The 19563-nt window shown below is 42.1% G+C and overlaps 1 protein-coding gene across 6 annotated transcripts in view; it reads right to left on the bottom strand.

The window, feature by feature from the left end:
* The window catches only part of YEATS2 (YEATS domain containing 2), a 51713-nt gene that overhangs the window by 14881 nt on the left and 17269 nt on the right, over nt 1–19563 (bottom strand). For 3 of the 6 annotated variants that reach the window (XM_049802184.1, XM_049802189.1, XM_049802185.1), the window contains exons 11-21: nt 18773–19012; nt 16722–16880; nt 14221–14324; nt 11503–11610; nt 10257–10430; nt 8781–9039; nt 7843–8004; nt 6156–6268; nt 4889–5044; nt 3976–4149; nt 2392–2587 (exon numbers count right to left, since the gene is read on the bottom strand). In XM_049802184.1, the coding sequence (XP_049658141.1) occupies nt 2392–2587; nt 3976–4149; nt 4889–5044; nt 6156–6268; nt 7843–8004; nt 8781–9039; nt 10257–10430; nt 11503–11610; nt 14221–14324; nt 16722–16880; nt 18773–19012 (1845 nt within the window). The remainder of the gene's footprint in view (nt 1–2391; nt 2588–3975; nt 4150–4888; nt 5045–6155; nt 6269–7842; nt 8005–8780; nt 9040–10256; nt 10431–11502; nt 11611–14220; nt 14325–16721; nt 16881–18772; nt 19013–19563) is intronic. The other 3 variants (XM_049802186.1, XM_049802187.1, XM_049802188.1) reach the window with 3 other exon arrangements.

Raw genomic sequence — 19563 nt, 5'->3', positions numbered from 1 at the left:
GGTGCTGCACCACAGTGTGCGCAGTATTATGTGCTGCACAGCGCTCTGATATTTGTAAAGCAAGTTTCCTAATTACCTAAGTAATCCTAAGCAAAAGTTGATGTAACAAACCTTCCAACTGAAGCAGGCTCAGCACAGAGTAAAACACTCTTGTCAGAACAAGACCTTATGCTCAAGGGTCTGGTAAGCCAGTGAACTACAGCTCTGTTGTACTTACACAGCCACTCTCATTGAGGTATCCAAGTGCCGCACACACCTCTGCAATTCAGCTCAGCAGCATCCACTGCTGCACAGCAAGTTTGATGGACATACCTGAACTGAGTGTCCTGTGTCTTTCTGTAACACGCACCGAATACATCCATAAGGAGAGCTAATCAAGCTACGAAGCGTATTGAAATGGGGACTAAATTAAATCAGTGATTTTAGTCAAGGCTAAAAGAACAAGCAGGACATTCAGATATTAACAGCATTATCAATGGCAGCACCCAGAGACTTTGGTGGAAATCAGCACGGCTCCAAACTGTGCCACAGTGTCATGGGCGAGTAGTACTCATCACCTGTCCACCAGCTCTCTCCTCCACAGTGATGACATCCCAAGCCACCACAACGAGCACTCTAACACTGTGATTTGGCCTATGTCCATCCTTTCTACTGGTAAAGCATCTATTTTCAATACAATTGTATTCAAATTATAGCTAACTTTTCTTCAGATTGTGGAAATTTAATAGGCTTCTATCTTAGAACATTGACAACAGTAGACTTCTTAGTTTCACAATGGTAATTTTATACTCACGATTTGAGATAAAGTTTCCATTCTCCTCATATTTTATTATTATTGTTCAAGAAACACAGCTGCCTTCCAATTACTAGACATGCAAGGTCTGGTGAAGTTGTCTCTTGGTTTTGAAAGATGCACAGCACTGGTCAGTTAGGTTTTCACCTCCAGGCAAGAAGGCTAACCTAGTTATTACCAATTCACTTGTGTGTGATGCACTGATGTGTCAGGACAGGACAGCAAGGGACCCAAACAGTAAGGCAAGTAAGACGGGACATTTTCAACTAACCCTATTAGCCTCATGGGTGGGAGACATTGTTCATTGCAAAACAAGGGAAAATTTGAGATTGTCTTTTGGCTTGGGGGGGGAGGGGGTGTTGTTGCCCTTTTTGTATTGTTTTGGTTTGCTTTGTTTGTTGGTTTTATATACATTGAAAAAACATGTTTTATATACATTGAAAAAACATGTTTTATAGCCACTGCTTCTTTTGGAATTCTTGAAGTAGTTTTTCATGATGAAGTCAATGCCTCAAGTTACAAAAGGCAAAACAAAATCTAGATAACATTCTCATACCTAAATGGGAGTATTAATCTGAAAGCTATTTAGAATGGCATACTTTCTACAAAAAAACCTTGCTGCTTTGTTTGCAAAGAGGAAAACATCCAACTGCTTACTGCAGAATTGTGGCAGTCTTAGCAGTCTATGTTGTTTACTTTCAAGCTCTGGGAAAAACAGAGTGATGAAAAAGGAGGAGTTTGGAAGACTGTGTACATAGGAAACAAGAAGAGCTGCTTTAAAAACACACAGTCAGATGAGCTCAGCATCACTTATTTTCTCTTTTCTGAATTTTCACTGTCTCCACTTAGTAAGAAGCCACTTCAAGTGAACACAACATGCCAGCAGGTAAATCAACCAAAATGAAAATTTCAGATTTTAATCCATAACACTCAAATTAAACCTACTGTATTTGCTCTCCATGATACAAAAGATACTGGAAGACAGTAAAACTAAATAAGGAAAACTGCCCTCTACATAAGGGCAGTCCATCTTTACTACCTCATCTTTATTAACTTGAAACATTCCAAATCCAGCCTACCTCACTGTACTTAATGGATTTTGACTTCAAAGCCTTCAGTTCCCCCCAATCAACATCTCTCTCCTTTCCAAGCCAAGCAGAGCAGGTGCAAAGCTTCAGAGCCAAATTCTGCTCGAGCAGCTTCTCCAATTTCAGTGGGAGTTTCACTTTCACAAACTAATCAAGTCTGTAGTATTGCTGGTACCTTGATAGTTTCAGCATTCAGTGACACACTGTGCTCTTGAATAGGCAGAATGCATCTTCTAATGAGAACGTGGCATGAAAACTAAAATCCCTCTCCAATACCAATGGGCAACTCATGCTATTATTTGTAACAGATACACTGATGAGATAGGATGCCAAATTATTTAGACATCTCTAAGCCAAAAGTTATGCTAATATGTTTTATAAAGCATGATTTGACTTTGACACATTCACAAATGCAGGTGACTATATTCTTCCATTTACAGCGAAGACATCTAAAGAACTCACACCTGGATTTTAACTTTCTATAGGAAAGGTATGAAGGGAGTTTAATACCTGATACTGCAGCTTTTCCAGTCACAGGCGTTGATGTAGGCATCAGAGAAGCAACACTTACAACAGTGGAAGTAGCAGTCTTATTCACTACTGATGAAGTAGACTGGCTCTGGCTTATACAGATTTGGTGCTGCTGTCCAGATGTCTTTGCTGCAGGAGTTCCAGAGGATGAACTGGAACCTGCATTATCTATTTGCTGTGTAAAAGAGGCAGAGAGGGCTAACAAATTCCGTTTCATGTCATAGATGATTCAACAGTAAACACAACAAGGCAATATCTACAAGTAGCAAAACCAAATGTTTATCTATCCATCATTAAGCAGCAAGAGGTTCTCAAGCACATATCTAAAAGCCCATATACAATGATGGTACATATAGAATGGAGGCTGTTTCAAGCAGAAAAAATGAAACTCTGTACACATGAACTGCTACTACAACTGCTTTGATAGTATCTGGAGCCAGGTCCCTTAACTTCAGCAAGCAGGTAGGCCTCCAGATAAGAAATTTAACCCAGGAATGTTTTGTATTTCCCTGCTGCTCAGAAGTATCAGTAGACAAATGGGAAAAAAGTTTGGGATAAAGAGGCTGGATGGAAAATTTCTCTCTCTGCAGCTTCACTGAGAGCTGTAAAAACAGTGAGTAGCATTTAATGCAAATTTTAGCATCTTCACCTATATATGCTGTGTATGCCAGCATTCAGCCCTCGGAACGCAGCACAGTGTCAACTCTCCACTTGTTTAATCTTCGCCTCCCCACAGGCAAAAGAAGTAAGGCTAGGAAAACCCCTGGAGTGAATTATACACTCCCATTTTTGGTGCCTCCTCCCCACCCCCATGAACTCATAACTCCATGCCAGGTGGACAACCTGCATCAATGGGATGCATGGCTGCATCCATGCACAAGAGTGTTCACTCTAGGAATGCAAACGTTTTGCTTCCAACCTCACTCTGCCAAAGCACCTCATTCCAAGGCTGTGTTGTTACAACTCCGCTGGGGTGGAGTGACATCCTTTGAACACAGCCAGGACCAAAGAACCACAAACTCTAGCCACTGATGGCCTCTGAATCTGTTGATAGCGGATTGGGCACTAAGCACTGTGGAGAGTCTGTGATCTCAAAGGAGCAACATACAGTCTGGTTACTGCTGGCTTTCACTGGCCTGCTGGATACAGAGCTTCAGACATTTCACATTCTTCTGCAAATTTTTGTGCCAGCAGCAGATTTAGTGTTTGAAAGCTGCGTAGACCAAAAATATCTGATCTATATGATTGCAAAAGCTGTTTCAGATAAAGTCTTCCCTGCCTACCTGAATTTTAACAACATTAAAAGCAAGAAAGCGCAAGTTTCAGTTTCTCTTCTCCCCTTGTTTCTTCACAGATACTACTTTACGCCAAACAGCAAACAAGCCAACAGAAAAGGAGTTGTGTGCACTGTGCTGGTACACAAATATGAACAGGACCACCAGCAATGATGACTGAGAAGACAAATACCAATAGCGGAAAAAAGCAGTGAAATCCCTTCCTGGGGATGGACACACATGCTAGACTGCAAATGTTACATTACAGAATATTGGCAATGTTTCTCACCTGGGCCACCCCGTTTGTGGGAAGGGGCATAGCAGGAGCAGCAGCTGTGGTGATAACACCTCCTGATACTCTCAGCACAGTGGTGCCAGGTTTGGAGAGCTGGGATGAGGCAGGCACTGATTTTATAGACCCATCTGATATTTTCACCAGCGATGTCTGTCCACTGGGTGCAGCCTTTGAAAAAGAATTCAGCATAAGGAAAAAGGTGTATTTGTTTGGATTTTTTAAGAATTTCTTAAAAAACCCAACAAACAAAACACAACAACAACAAAACAAGACATACTTTTTGTATTACTGAAAAACATTATCAATTTTATCAAACTGTAGACTTTGAAAAAATATGCCTACCAATCTTGAATTTTGGACGACAAATTAAGAGTATTCTTCGGGACTTTGAATTTCATAGGGACCACGTGGTAGTTTTTAAAAGAAGGACTTTTGAGGGATACCCGAATGAAAATTTTTTAAGAGTTTTAGCAAGTGACCCATTTCTAAGCTTCAAATATTTAAGCACATTTTTGCACCTGACTGTATTCACTTGTCTAATTCCATTTCACTGTCTAGTGGAAGGTGTCCCTACCCATAGCAGGGGGGTTGGAACTAGACGATCTTTAAGGTCCCTTCCAACCCAAACCATTCTAGGAAATCCCAGAGCACATTTACAACCTAGCAACCCAAGCTTACACACAATCCACTCTGAGAACAAAAATAAAGCTGGAAAAGTATGGACCAATATCTGCATATGAAAGTAGGCCTTCATGTGCTTTCCTCATTGTAGCACAGGCAGCATCATAACTGTACAAAAACCAAACCAAAAAACTACAAAAGGAAAAGCTCTTACAACATGTGGTTCCTATACTTTATATGACAAAATGCTAACTAGTAAGAGAGAAACACATCATGTGCATGTTACCTGTGTAAATAGAGCTGTTTTCTGTCCAGTTATCACTTTTAGTGCTTGTCCTTGTGTGGAAGATGCTCCAACTCCTACATTGCCCTGAACAACTGAAGCTGGAGTCAGCTGCTTGCCAGAACTCTGAGGAGAAGGCTGGCCAACCAGAAAGGTGCCCTGCTCCAGAAATAAGTTAGGGCGGTCAGCACTTTGAAACACACTTAGGAGTCAATAGAAATCTAGGAGTATCAATACAGGATAAAAGCCTGTAGCTATAATGCAACATCATCATTTCATCTTCTAAAAGAAGGCACTGCTAATTACAGTGAATACTTCTGCACTAAGAGCTGGACATAGCCTTCTCTTCTTAGTGCAGAAAAACATTTTCTGATGCAAAGGAAGGGGTGAAAAAGCCACAATCAGTTTCCTGTCTTGTCAGAGGCATCTACTACAATTTAACACACTTTGTGCTCTTCAAGTTTACTCTTTGTGACAAATGCTGCTTAGCATGCAAGATCAGAGAGGCTACTGCTGGGCTAGCCAAAAAAAAGAAGAGAAATGGAGACATTCTGTCGCCTTCTCACTTCAAAATGTATTTAGTCCCCTACAAAGGCTATATATTCAGAGCTCAGCATGCAGAAATCAAAGCAACAACTGGAGGTGTGCACTCGAATAACCTACCACCTGAGACCTTCCCATCCTTCCTGCTTCACATCAGTATTCAGTTGCTACCTTTCAGAGGCTTCATTCACCCACCATCACGCATGGATCGCTTTACACAATCTTCTGTTTCCTCATTTTTCTTTCTTACTCAGCCTTGCTGTTTCACTCCAGTAACTTTCCTTTATTCTCCTGTATCTTGTGCTTTCCTCCAACTCTTACATATCCTACTGTGTAAGACAGCTCTTCCAGCACCATCTCCGTCATATCACCTCTCTTATTTCAATGACCCTTGCGGCCCTGCCACCAGGCACTCTTATCACACGCTGTCTCTTCTCCACCCACTGCTTACCCTGGCCTTACTCAGTGCTGCTTTCTCAGCCTGCAAGGAGCCATGAGGGTACAACCCTGCAAGGGGAGGTGAGGGGCAGAGATGTGCCAATAGCAACAGCAAGTGGTAAAGCAGGTGCCTGGCAGAGGGAAGAGATACAAGGGTTGTTAGCGACGATCTAGATCCCAGTCCCAAGAATGTTTCATGTACTACAGAACTACAGGACATCCACCTAGCACCACTGCAGCCTGAAATGAACTGTCAATCTGCTCTAACTGAGATGCTTATGCCACTGACCTGGGGTGTCTGCTTCAGGATGTAGGATGTATAGGTGAGGTGCTGTGACAAGTTACTGCTTGTGCTTTGGGTTCCTCCTCCTCCACTACTTGTAGAAGAACCAGATTGGAGACCTGTAATCAGAAGAAAAGGCTTGACCCTTTGGTAATCAGACACTGTCAACTGCTAAAGCATCCCTGTATATTAAGTAATTGAAAACACTCTGCAAGACATTTGCTGCCACATTTTGCAGCTGAGTAACATTATTACCCAGTACAGCACAGTTCAGATGTGCTGCTGTGCTCCCTTATACCTCAGCAAATGCCATGAATGAAAGGAGCTATGGGGGAAATAAGGAGGACCGGTGGGCAAGCAAAGCTCATTTCAGGCTGGTTTGAATTTTCTATCAAAAGAAAATGCTATCCAACAGATGAACAGCCTTTTCATTGGTCTTTTGCAGGTTATGAATCTGCAGCAAGAGCCCTAAAAACACTGAATCCCACTGACGACTTCATTTTACTTTTGTTGGGTGTTTCAATGCAATTTTGTTGAGTATTAGATCATAGATACCAAGCAGTGGTAATGTGCAGTGACACTTTGATATTGCTCTGCCTACAGAAGGAACAGGCTGAACACTGACTTTTTTGCAGTCTTTCATTAAGAAACAAGGGTAAAAATAAAATATTTATGGCTTTGTCATAAAAATTAGAAGTATTTGCTCTTCCTTGACACCTGTAAGATTATTTCCTTGTCCAAGCTGGACTGCTCCAGCTGCCTCTCTAAATCTCAAGCAATGGGGCTCCCATGACAAGTTCTACAGCCCAAAAATACCTTCAGCAAGAGTATTTACTTCTTCAGTGACATGTACTCTATTGCTATGTTGCTGGTATTTACAGCCTTATATATTAAACTGAATAATACCTCTTCCTCACTGCCAGTATCAGAACTGGGAGCAAAAAGTTTACACCCAATCCATCTCCCATCCCAAATCCCAGCCTCAAAAGGAGCGTTCTGGAGAAGGCTCACGACAAAACCCTTCATCTACACAGTCCAAAACCTGCAGTGTTCTTTCCCTACAGCAACAGGACACTATAAACTAAGTATTGCCCACTGGAACTATTTTAGCAATGTTATTCTCCATGTATTTCACAGTAAGTTTGGCTCACAAGCCCATTAACAAAGAAGTGTTTCTACTGGATTCAACAGCTTGGGGCTAAACCTTATATCAATATTCAAAATGATTCCTTTCCCTCATTCCAGATGCAGTATCTTGTCCTTTTCAAAGTTAGTTTCTTATGTTTCTAGTTTCTCCAGGGTGTCATTCCATTATTTATTAACAGCTTTCACAACTACATTCTAATCCATCTCAGTTCTACATCACAAAAATGCAGTTGTCTCTTCCTACAGATCACAAGGAAGAGTTAAAGGGAACTCTCCACTGAATTTTGAGGAAAATTACACTGTCTGCTTTCAGCACAGAGAGAAGGACATTAAGAGCACCGCATGAAAAACGGTTTCATCTATAAAAGAAGACACTTGTAAGATCTCAGTCTTAAAAAGCACCACATACTGTGTTGTTGTGAACAGAGAAACCCCACCCCATTACTGAGTTTCACAGTACCAGGATGCTTTCTAGCAAAGATGCCAAACATATTAATTATGCAGTGATTACATTATTTAACTCATTAGATTTCCCTGCAAGACTAACTAGCATTATTTGTGGCTCGCAGTATGGCTCCTTGGGGTATCAGAAGCAGTTTTCCTTTCCCAGAAGGATTCTTGCTGTTGGTGGTGAGGTACAATTTGGTGCCTGGCGGCAAGTTTGCCAAGTTTGCCAGGTTGGTGGCTGGTAACTGCAGTGTAGCCATCACTAGAAAGGAAGAATAAAAAGAAATAAAACTACTGCTTCCAGAAAGTAGTACACATTGAAATCTGCATGGGATGAAAGTACTAGGAGTGACATGCAGCTAGCCTTTGATAATCCATACTTAGCTGGCCTAACCACAGATTAACTCCACCAGTGATGCACAGACAATTTTTGAATAGGTCTGAAAAAAAATATCTCTCTGCATGCAGTACCACTTATGGCTGCAGGCCAAAACAACACAGCCATGGGGTCTACAGACTTACTCCAGCCCAGAGGCCAGACAACCCCTTTCAAACAGTCCAGAGCCTGAGCTAACATGCTCAGCTAAAGCCAGCTGCCTGCAGAAGCAGGTGGGGTGCTTCTGCCCATACTCCCGTAACTGTAAGCGCTGGGGAAGATGCGAACATGTAGTAAGGACAGTTTGGCTCTTGTTGGTTGCATTTATATGGAGCCCTCTGACCATCTAAAGACCACAATGCTGGGCAAAAATGTGAGACCTGGTTCCAGTAAAGTCTATCAGGTCTCCAGAACATTCCCCAGAATATCTGTCTGATCCCCACTCACAGAACACTGCATGTTTTAAAGTACTTGTGCTCCCTCTTCCCTCTTACAGATGATGAGTTAACATTTTCTTTATTACTAATCTCACTCAGCCTGAATTTCCCTAGAGACCTCTCTACTCATTTTCAAGTTCTTCAATCACACATAGTTATTTTTCAGTTGAAAAGCCTCAAAGTCTACCCATCATGAGCCATTAACAAGGTGTAAAATTACTCTACCTGAGCCTTGAGATGTACTTTTCTGAGCACCTGTGGAAGAAACTTGTGCCTTCGTTATAGTCTGCACGGGCTGAGCAACAATTGTCCCTCCACCTCCACTCACAATGGCTTTGGCTACGCCTTGAGTCACAACCTGCTTTGGACCAACAGCCTTTGCTACAGAAGAGCTAGATTTTGCCACAAGTATCTGGCCACCACTTATAGCCACTGCTTGTTTCACTGTCGACTGTAAAGCAGAACCAACTGGAACGCCAACAACCTGCAACAAATAAGTATTGGATGATGTGCTGCTGGCAAGAGCAATCACGTGAATTCTAGCTGGTATACTACCTCCATCTCCAGACATTTCAGGACACTTTATACATGTCTAATCACGCATACAAGCTATTCATTCAGAAACAAAATTAAATTGGCAAGAGGCCAATCCCAAGTAAAAAGATAAACTCTTAAACACAACTGGGATTTCAGAGCACCCACAAAAGATTAAGTACATTCAAATTACAGGGCACTTCCATTTTTTTCTGATATATAAGCAATGGCTTAATTCCAGCTGAAGATAAAGCTTGCCTTGGCAAAGTACAGAGATCCAGAAATTTAGTTTCAACACATTCATGGGAACAGACTCCTTGGGAAAACTATGTCCTCAAAGCAGAATCTACAAAGTGCTTCAATTTTATGTGTTGACAATAACTGCAGGGAAACACAAGTTTGCATACCTGCTCAAACAAGTAAATAAGGCAGTAAAAAGGACAATGAACTGTTGCAAATGTAAATATATATATTTACTTATGCAAAAGTGAAAGCTCCGTATGTAGTCTCTTGTGCTTGGCACATGATTTGACTCTAACCACGATGGAAACAGGCAAGAATGGAGATAATTTCTGATACATCTGTCATCTTGTCACTGCACTGTTACTGTGCCTTCTCAGAAGCTGCATCACTTCTGTGATAGCAACACTGCATTGACACAGACTCCTACAATAAAATACCTGAGTTGCCACCCAAGTAGGATTGCTTCCACCTAATGCTAGTTCTGCCTCAGCCTCCATCCCACTCCCTATTCGTCCTGTTCCTTTTTGTTGCAGGCCTGCAGTCCAAGGAAAGAATTTGCCTCCTCTTACAGAAAGACCTGGATGAGTTTCAGCAAGAGCTGATGATGGCAAGCAACTTCCAGGGTTGACAGGGTCCAGTTCAAAACCACCCCCACCCCACTGTTCAATGGGTTAGACAGAACTGGGAGATGTTCCCTGCACACAATGAAATTCAACAGTGCCTGCTCATCCTGCTCCTTTCTCAAGGACTATAGTTAAGATGACATGAGCCACTCTGTGCACATGGGGAAAACAGTTAACCACGGTGCTGCTGCCTGGGTCTGAGACAGAAGCAACCCTACACTCCTGAGAGAAACATGAAGTGTTGCAATAAAACCACAAGACAGACAGCTTACACCACACCAGATGCCCAAGTGCCTCATACCTTAGACTGCACTGTCCCTTCGCCTGTGCTCAAGACCGGCTTCTGCGGTGACAAGGCTAACATGTGGCTCCCTTTTACAGTGACATACTGCTGCACAGAAGTCTGCGTGGCTGTCCCTGTCGCTGGTAGTTGGGGTTGCTGGGGCAGCTCTCCCGGCTCCTGCTTTATTATCACCTTTTAAATAGGATGAAATAATAATAAGAAAAGCAAACACCTTAAATCACTGGGGATCATTTCTGACACAGCCTGTCTGCAGGAAAGGGCAGCCAAGTCAGTAAACTCAGACGTGGCTCTTGCCACCAGGTGGACTCTCTAACTCAGCTCCAAGATGAGGGCTACTCCCAACACACAAGCATGTGTGCGAGTGTCTGAATTTACAAAGCATTCCAGATTTGAGAGGTGCTCACAGAAATTACAGAATCACAGAAATTGCTAGTAATATTACAACTACTAGTCATGCTAAAAATGGACTTGGCCAAATCTGACTCCTTCAGGCCCTGCATCTCAGCATGGAGCAATAACATTTTACAGTTTCAAATTTCTAAGCACCTTCCTGCTCAGAACACATTCTAAACATAATTTTTTTTTCTATCCTGCAAAATTACAACCAATATATAGCTATAGATATTGTAAATTATTATAGCTGACATTATTCTCTTGCATGTATGTTATATGTTTCTCTGGTGCAGGCATTAATTCTAATCTCCAAGAGCAGCGACTCAAGAAAGGCTGGGGTTTTTTTTGTGTTAGATTGCTATAGGTACTGTAAACGGTAGGAAGCATTCTTCCACCTTTTACTTGGACCACCTAATATTGCCAGAAACAACTTTAAATTTTGGATGGTAACATTGAAGGAAAGGTACTCAAAAGTGGCAACATCTGACATTCAGAAATCACTGTATCATTTTTTAAGAAGCTCCTGACATGTCTACTGCAGTTTATTTTCACTGTATCCCATTAAAAATAGCTTTTAAAATATCAGCCTCACACACGACAGTGATTCAGAGCAAAACAAGAAAGGATGAAAGAGGAGATAAAAAGAAAGATCACATGTACAGCAGAGCCACAGGGAAAGAAAAGAAAACAAGATACATTTTTGAGAGGTGCTAGAGTGCCCTTGGCAGCAAGACACATTGGTTCCAATAACAGTTTTATGTACACTGGAAGTTACATGGTTTGTGGCACAAGTCAGCATAAAATGGCACTATTGGGCTCCTTGTCCCAGCACAAAAGCCAAGCAGAATACCTTTGTAAAAGCTCCAAGTCCTCCAGTGACCGATTTGGGGCTTTGGACCTTGGAATGACTCCCAATGGGACAAAGGGGTGGCATGGTGGCAAACAGTGAATCCTCCTGCTGTGAATAGGAAGACATGGTGCAAAAATCAGTGAAATGTCTGCTACAAGAAATAAAACAAGTGACTGCTAATAAAGGGTAGCATGGAGCATCTGGGCAGGCCAAATTACCTATACAATTAAGACATTTCCAATATCAGCCAACGTGGAAGTAAAAAGAGTGTAACATACTTAATACAACCTACAAAGCAAATTTTATTTGGAAAGTCACATCTCCCAACAGCAGTAACTGTTTCTTACCATATCATACACAAGTAAAAGAAATTGACTAATGTTTCCCAACCAGCTTTTTATACAAAGCATTTCAGAGCTGTAAAATTCAAGTAGGCTGAGGGGGGATGTTATCAATAAGTATAAATACCTGATGGGAAGGTGTAAAGATCAAGCCAGACAACACTCAATAGTATCCAATGAAAGGACAAGAGTCAATGGGCACAAATTGAAAAACTGAAACACAGTAAATTCTGTTTAATTATAGAAAAAGTGTTTTGGGTTTTTTTAAATTTAATCATGATCCAACACTGGAATAGGTTGCTCAGAGAGGCTGTGGACTCTCCAGTCTTGGAGATACTCAAAACCCGACTGGACACATTTCTCAGCAACCTGCTCTATTTGACCCTGCTTTGAGCAGGGCAGTTGGACTGGATGATCTCCAGAGGTCCCTGCCAATCTCAACCATTCTGTGATTCTATACACAATCTCAGAGAGAGAAGACAATCTAAGAAGAAACAAGTTACAGAGGGGAAAAAACCATTCAGTTTTAAGTCTGGAAGCAAAATTCTCTCAGATGAAGTTTTGCTCTCCTGTAACTAGAAAAATGTGATGGCGAACAGTCTTTCCAGGCAGAAACAGTGAGGCTACATAACTAAATGGAGTAAAAAACATTTCCACACCCACAAAATCACACACCTGACATTTCTGGATCTGAGGCTGGTAGAGAAGTCAAATGCATTTGAGGAAGTTTGTTACGGTTCTGTTTTGTTTTAAGTAAAATAATTGTACTCTTTTACAGTAAACGTGAACTCCAAAGCCATGGTTTCACAATCACTTGGCCCATCCTTGGGTTGGATCATGACCAGAAAGCAAGCCCTCAGACTAACCTAATACTCCTGCCATCGTCCTTACACTGACCCATATGGCTGAAAACAGATTAGTTTTCAACCAGATTGGTTGTCTGTTCTGGTTCACCACATCACTGCACAACTGGTATCAAACAGAAAGAGGTGTGAAGACAAGGCTAGAGGCATAACCAGTCCTCTCAACAGCAGCCTGCGTATCGGTCATTTTAAAGTGGCTGAAAAAACACAGCCTTAAGTCATTAAAAAAAAAAAAACACAGAGAAAACTAGCACATAGTGAAGAGATGAAAAGTGGCGAGTTAAGCACAATCTGTAACATCACACTGAACTATGACACACCCTTCTCTTTAAAGAAACCATAAAATTACAGCTTTTTCACCAACCAGAAGACATAAATTAAAATACATTTTTGTTTACAGAGCTATGATTTTTATATTTATATATTTTAAAATATCTTCAGTTTTTAACTTTGCCCTGGAAATACAGAATTCAGCTCTTACTAATTACATGTGCCTATGACTCGTTAAAAACCTTTCAGAAAGAACTGTCCCAAATCAGCAAAAAATTAAGACTAATGAATGGTTTTCAACATAGTTAAGTGAAATTCATCTGAGCAGAGAGGCTCTTAAAAGCTGAATATCTAGCTGCACACCTGACACTTAAAATACTACTCCAAACTAATTGCCTCAGACAGCAATCTTCAACACTTTTTCCCTAACAGACATAGGAAGCATTTCAGTTCCAAATGTGAAGTGATTTGCTCTCTGCAGGCTGACTGGCAAGCCTCGCCCCCCCCACCATATCCTGCATTAATATTCTTGCAACTTGGAGACAGGGAAATGCTCCTGTTTTCAGCAGCACACCCACCAGCTGCTTTCAGAAAGAGCCTCACTGATACCACTTCCCTGCCAGAAATATCCTTCCTAGCACAAGATGTGGGAGAGATTTTATGTGAGACAGTTCAGCTCCGTACCTTTTGGGCTTTGCAGATCAGAAGCATGAACCCTATTCATCACTGTTTGTTTACACATTTGGTTACTCCACTGTTTACACAAACATTTTTCTAAATGCAAGCAGATGTAAAAAGATGTAAATGAGCTATTATCAGGCTGCTAGCAGCAGCTGCTGTACAAAAATAATGAACAGTGAAGGTTTTGAGGTAGGCACCCCTGGTTTAATCACATACTGTCAATAACAAAGTGAAGAAGATCAAAGTCAGCTACAGAAGAGCTTTTTTTGAAAGACAGGACATTTTGAGAGGTATGCCCTCATGGATTTCCTTGTAGAAAGGCAAAAGAGCAGTGCCTTTAACAGAGGTGTACACAAGTCTAATTAGAGCTGCATGAAGTGACACTATCATCTTGTATAACCACCATGTTTTCATATGGCTCCATCTGTTAGACACAGTAAACCTTCATATGAAATGACAACCAAAAGAACTTGCCTGAAATGCAGAATTTATAATACTGAAAAGCCCTATTTAATAAGAAGCTGGATTTTAAATGGAAAGTACGCACCTAATGAGAACATTACCTTGACAGCTGAGGTGACAAAACTGCTCCCATGGGTCTTTGATACAGGAGATCCAGTTCCATGAGAGGCCTGACAAACACTGGTCAGTTTGCTGGCTGGGCTCCCTGCATATTGGGAAATAAAGTAGATGTCGGGTGAAGGCCAGGGCGCGGTGCCACTGAACACATGAAACCTCTTCTAACATGAACCATGGCATTTCATTTTGACTGTCATTTTCACTTGCAGAAGCCACACCCCAGAGAAGGTAGTCTCCACCCAGAGCTCCATTTGCTGCAAGCAAATGGTCAGGCACCTTCCTGGATGGCCAAGGGTATCAGCTACAGGTGCAAATATGTGAAATTAGGACAGTGAATGAGCTAGCTGCCAGTCAGAACTTGCTGCTGCAGAGGTAACAGCCTCCACTGCTCAGAAGCCCTCTGAACCTACACTAGCCTCAGATACTGGCATGGGGAAAGGCTTGGAGGAGGGTGGAGTAGGAAGGAAAATGAAGGCCAGAAAAGGAGAGACAAAGCGAGGAGTAACAAGAGGAAGAGACAGAGTGAGTAGAGCAAAGGAAGAAACAGAAATATGGAATGAAGACAGAGTACTCTGTCTGTGGAAGACTGCTCTTGCAAAATTGACATACAGATACATGTGCCACAGCACTCTCCTGAACCCCCGAGATGGACAGGAGTTCAGTGGTAAACTTACCCTGCATTATCGGAGTGTGTACACAACACTTTGTTGCTCAGCAGCAGATGTGTTACTGCTGTTGGGTTGGTTTGTTAGTTTTGTTTGTTCAAGAGATGCCAAAGCTATGGATTACATGCATGAAAACACCATGATAGTCTCTCACAAAGTTGTACTACAATCTGCACTTAAATTTACATGTAAATGAGCAGCCATTTCTCGTAATAATGGGGTTTGGGAAGGCTGGCTTTCACGGAGCATAAACGTCTCAGCCCTCTTTTTAAAGATGATCTGCAGTCTTATCAAAAACGTCCCCGGGCCTTTATCTGTAGTATCACATTACACTCAATCCAGCCTGGCTACTGGTGTCAAAAAGCCAGTTCCACATTCCATCGTGGTCCCTCACACAGGGTCTGGTGATGAGGCTATCTCTCACAACAAAGCTCAATTTGGGGAGAGGAGGGTATTAATTTTCTTCTCTGCCACTGATCTGATCTGACTTGTGCAGGATATGGGGGAAGCGGCAGGAATGCAGGGGACAAAGAGGCAGCAGACAGTTTCTTCCAGGCCAGTCTGTACTTACATCACACTAATGTGGTGGGAAACCGCACCTTTAATGGTGTTAAGACTGGTACGTCCAAACCATCTGGTGCATCTACAGATTATATTCTCCATGTGCAAATCTCTACTAGGAGAACAAAAAAGTTACCCAAACCATGATAAACCATGTATGCAGAGTAGACAGTCAGGCTAGGGTTAAAGAAGAAACAAAAAAGAAAAAAGGCAGAAAACCCCCAACCAAACAAAAAAACCCCAAGCACCCTTATTGGTGAAACAACTTCAGTGTTACCAAGAAAGCACCAAAACATACTTTAAAAAATTCAGCTGTAACTATGCTCCCCTACCATTTCCCTCTGTGATGAAGTTAAAATGAATGACAGCTGTGTTCCCTCAGACAAAAGGAGGAACTGTTATTAAGAGACCAATTTTTGCACTTTCCAACAATGCCCAGCAAATGGTTTGTGTGTTACATGGATGCTGCACTTCACCACATGGCTCTGAGCATCTTTCTGAGATGCTGGCAAGCACACACGTACACAAACAAGTGTGTTTTTAAATAGACCACAAATCACAACAAATACATTAGTTTTGAGTGACCTTTCCTCCAGCCCAGACACAAAGATTACCAACTAACTCCCACACCCATCACCAGTCTCCTGAAGTTCAGTCCTCCCCCCGACCCCAGGCTTATGTCACCACTGAAGCACCAAGGGAACCCAGTTAGAGGAATCCAAACTGGCTGGAATTGGACCAGCTAGAAGTTGAGAGCAGTAACAAAACCCAGTACGGCTGTTCTCCTGGTAACCTGGACCTACACGTTTCAACACATATAGAGCACCATTCCCTGGGACCTAAGACTGATCAGCAAGTCACTGCAAGGTCTCCATGTTTTTTGCCCACATCCATGACACAGTTCTCACCCAACCACCTGCGCACTGTTTCTGTCTAAATCTCTGTGCGCCACAGTCTACATTACTTTCTCCCCTTCCCTTTTTGACTGCAAAGAACAAGCTCTCTTTGAAGACATATCTGTGAATTCAATTTGGCCTTATACTGTGTGCTGTTTCCTGAAGGAAGTTATGTTAAAGTCTGAGATACCCTTAACCATGTTATACAGGCCAGTTGTGCAAACCAACAATACCTTCCTCTTTCTTTGCCAAGTATCTTTCCATCTTCACAAGCTGAAATACTGTTATACTAATCATTTTAAAGGGAGAATAAACTTGAATGGGTAAGACTAAGCCACTGCCTTCTGTGATCACACTACACACCTGTGCTTGTGGCTGCTGCTCCAACCATCTGTCCAGGCTTGTCCACAATAATATATGGATTATTAATGACTGAACTAGCAGAGCCTTGCTTCATGTGCACCGGAGTGGAGGTTGGGGTACGAGGTAGCGGAGATGGACTAGGGGTTGATATTGGAGAACCTTAAGAAAAAAAGTCCAATGCTTCTATCTTGTAAGTGTTAAGAACATAAAAATACAGCAGTAGTAGTACTTTTTACAATGGCTTAGAGAAGGAACATTTTTTGAGGATGCATTTCCCAGCCTGAGTGAGATCACAGGACTTGGAGAAGGAAAGAGGAGACAGAAGGGAAGGGAAGGAAAAGGCACGTAAAGCACTATGGCTCATACCTAGCCTGGACATCCTCTGCCTACTAGGACAAGCAGGGTTCAAAGGGACCTTGAGAAGCCATCTGGTCCACCCCTGAATCCTGAGGGACATTACCCTAAACCATTCTCACTGCCAAGACCAGTCTGCTGAAGGCGACGAAGAAAGAGAGCCGAGCTCTTTGATAGGCGCTCTCTTTCCCTTGTGGAGTCCACAGTATGGGCATTCAGAACCAGGAACCAAGCAGTTCATGTAAAAAGGCTGTGTGATACAGCAGCCACCAGACAAGCATGGACGCTCTTGTCTCTTCACTGCTCTCACTACAGCAGAAGCCCTTGAAAGCAAACTGTAAAATGTGCAACTTCTAGCTAACAGGACCAGGACAGAGAAAAACTACAGAAGAAAAAAGCTGTGTGAGGGGCTAAACAAGAAATGCAGAGTAAAGGACAGGCAAGGAAGTGATCAGAGAAAAGAGACAGCAGCAAGCACACTAAGCTTCAACTGCCTGTTAATCTGTTTTTTTGGCAGTGATTGACAATTGAAATAGAACAAATTGTTGATCAAATAAAATTTCAATGTCTTATAAACTGATTTTGAAATCTGGATGGGGTGATACTTCTCATCAGACAGCAGAACCTTGGAAAAATATTTAGCAGGGAAACATTTAAATAGCAAAGATCAACAGAGAATAGTCCAAGGATTTTAAGAAAGACAGGATGGCCCCTGTAATTCTTGCTTCCTGGGAAGCCTTGGGAAAAGAAGATCAAGAGAAGAGCATATTAAGACAGAAGAAAGCACTTGGCTTAGGTTCAAATGTAAATCAGACTGAGTACAGTTTTAAGATGTCAAGGAACAATATTGAAATTTAATAAAAAAACCCAACAAACCAGACAAACTTGAGGAAAAATATCTGGGAGCAGATCATCAGAAATCACACATACTGATAGCTGGTGCTTCATCCTCTCTACCCTGAACACCAGAAAATGAAGGAACGTAACAGGTCATGTTTCAGCTTCACAACATGTGACATGGTGAGCTGCACATTACATCATCCACTGGATGCCACCATGCCCAGGCAGGGAAGGGACTATAAGTGAAATGAGTAAACAGCACCTTGATCATGTTTGGTTCAGAAGCTATCAAAAGAGTATCACATTGCTCACTGCAGTCAGCTGACAATTTAATCCAACCAAGGGTGGACTTTTGGAAGAGGAAGACCAAGCTGTTCCGTCTGAAGAGGTATCGCAAGTACAAGAGGGACCATTTGAGTCTACAAGGTTGAATTCAATTGTTTGCCCAATAATCAGAAAATTTTTTTCTCCTTAATCCATCCCAGCTGTCTGAAAGGAGGAGGGAGAAGAATGGCTTCTTCCCACATACAAATAACCCACATGAAAGGTATGTCCTTGCCTGGGCTTTTCTGTGGGTAGCAATCCAGTTAAATACTATCTTTTTCATACTTAAATGCATTCAAGAACAGGGAGAGAACAGCTCTCATCCTGCTTTTGATCTGATGTGAAGCATTTCACACTTGTGTTTTTTCTTCCTTGAACATTAAGAAGTGTGTTTAGCTCCTTATTCTACAGTTTCCTACTGCCTGATGTTTAAAGATTGGCAGGAAATCAGGGGAAGGGCACAAAACAAGTCCAACTGGTTCACTCTCTTGTTTTCCAGGGTGAAGCACTGGGATAAGTAAACTAACATTCACCTGATACAATCTTGCAACTCATGGTGATAGGCTGGAAGGATTTTCCTGGTGACTCTGCAGGGCTTGGACTCTGACCTTGAGGCACTATTTTACAGCTAGCTGCAATGGGTTGAAAGGCTGAATTTCCATGAGAGCCAAAAGCAACTTTCTGTGTGGCTAATTTGGTGGGAGTCCGTTCTATCGAAGATGGCAGGGAATAAAACGTGGCATGTCTTTCGGTTTCAGCATTCCCAGGGAATCCTGATTAAAACAGGGAAAAGAAGAGAAATAATTCTTAGGCTGAGACATCTAATTCCTTACTGTGCTTCTCTACACAAACAAAACTTAGGTACAACAAACACACTTTCAAATGAAGGTAGGAAAAGCAACTGGTGGGCAGCCTTAAACAGTGAAAAAATGGGGTAGGAGGTTCCTCCTGTGCAAGCCTGTTGGATTTGTCTCTGAACAGAAGAATAAAACGCTACCACATACAGCCTGTTCAGCTGTGTCAGGTGATCAGCCACTTCTCACAAATTTTCTTGGAACAACCCCTCCATTGACCAAAAGCTGCTGGTAGTTAGTTTCAAGTGTCCTTGGTTAGGGTTCCACAGGACTAAGGCTGGACCTCCTTCACTGAGAATCTTGCAGTGCATTTTTTGGAGTAAGAGCACAGGGAGACCACCTTTTGACCTGAGTTAAGGAATCCACCTTATCTGATGTCAAAGGATCAATTAACCTGGAGCTAATGAGAGAAGCCACTGTCTGTCAGCGTAAGAAAGAGGCAAGTTTACTTCCTTCCTGTTGGCTGTAGC

The sequence above is a fragment of the Accipiter gentilis genome, chromosome 6, assembly GCF_929443795.1.
Source record: "Accipiter gentilis chromosome 6, bAccGen1.1, whole genome shotgun sequence".
Classification (NCBI taxonomy): Eukaryota; Metazoa; Chordata; class Aves; order Accipitriformes; family Accipitridae; genus Astur; species Astur gentilis.
Note: the sequence above shows the minus strand (reverse complement) of the source record. Positions and strands in the feature narration are given on the sequence as shown.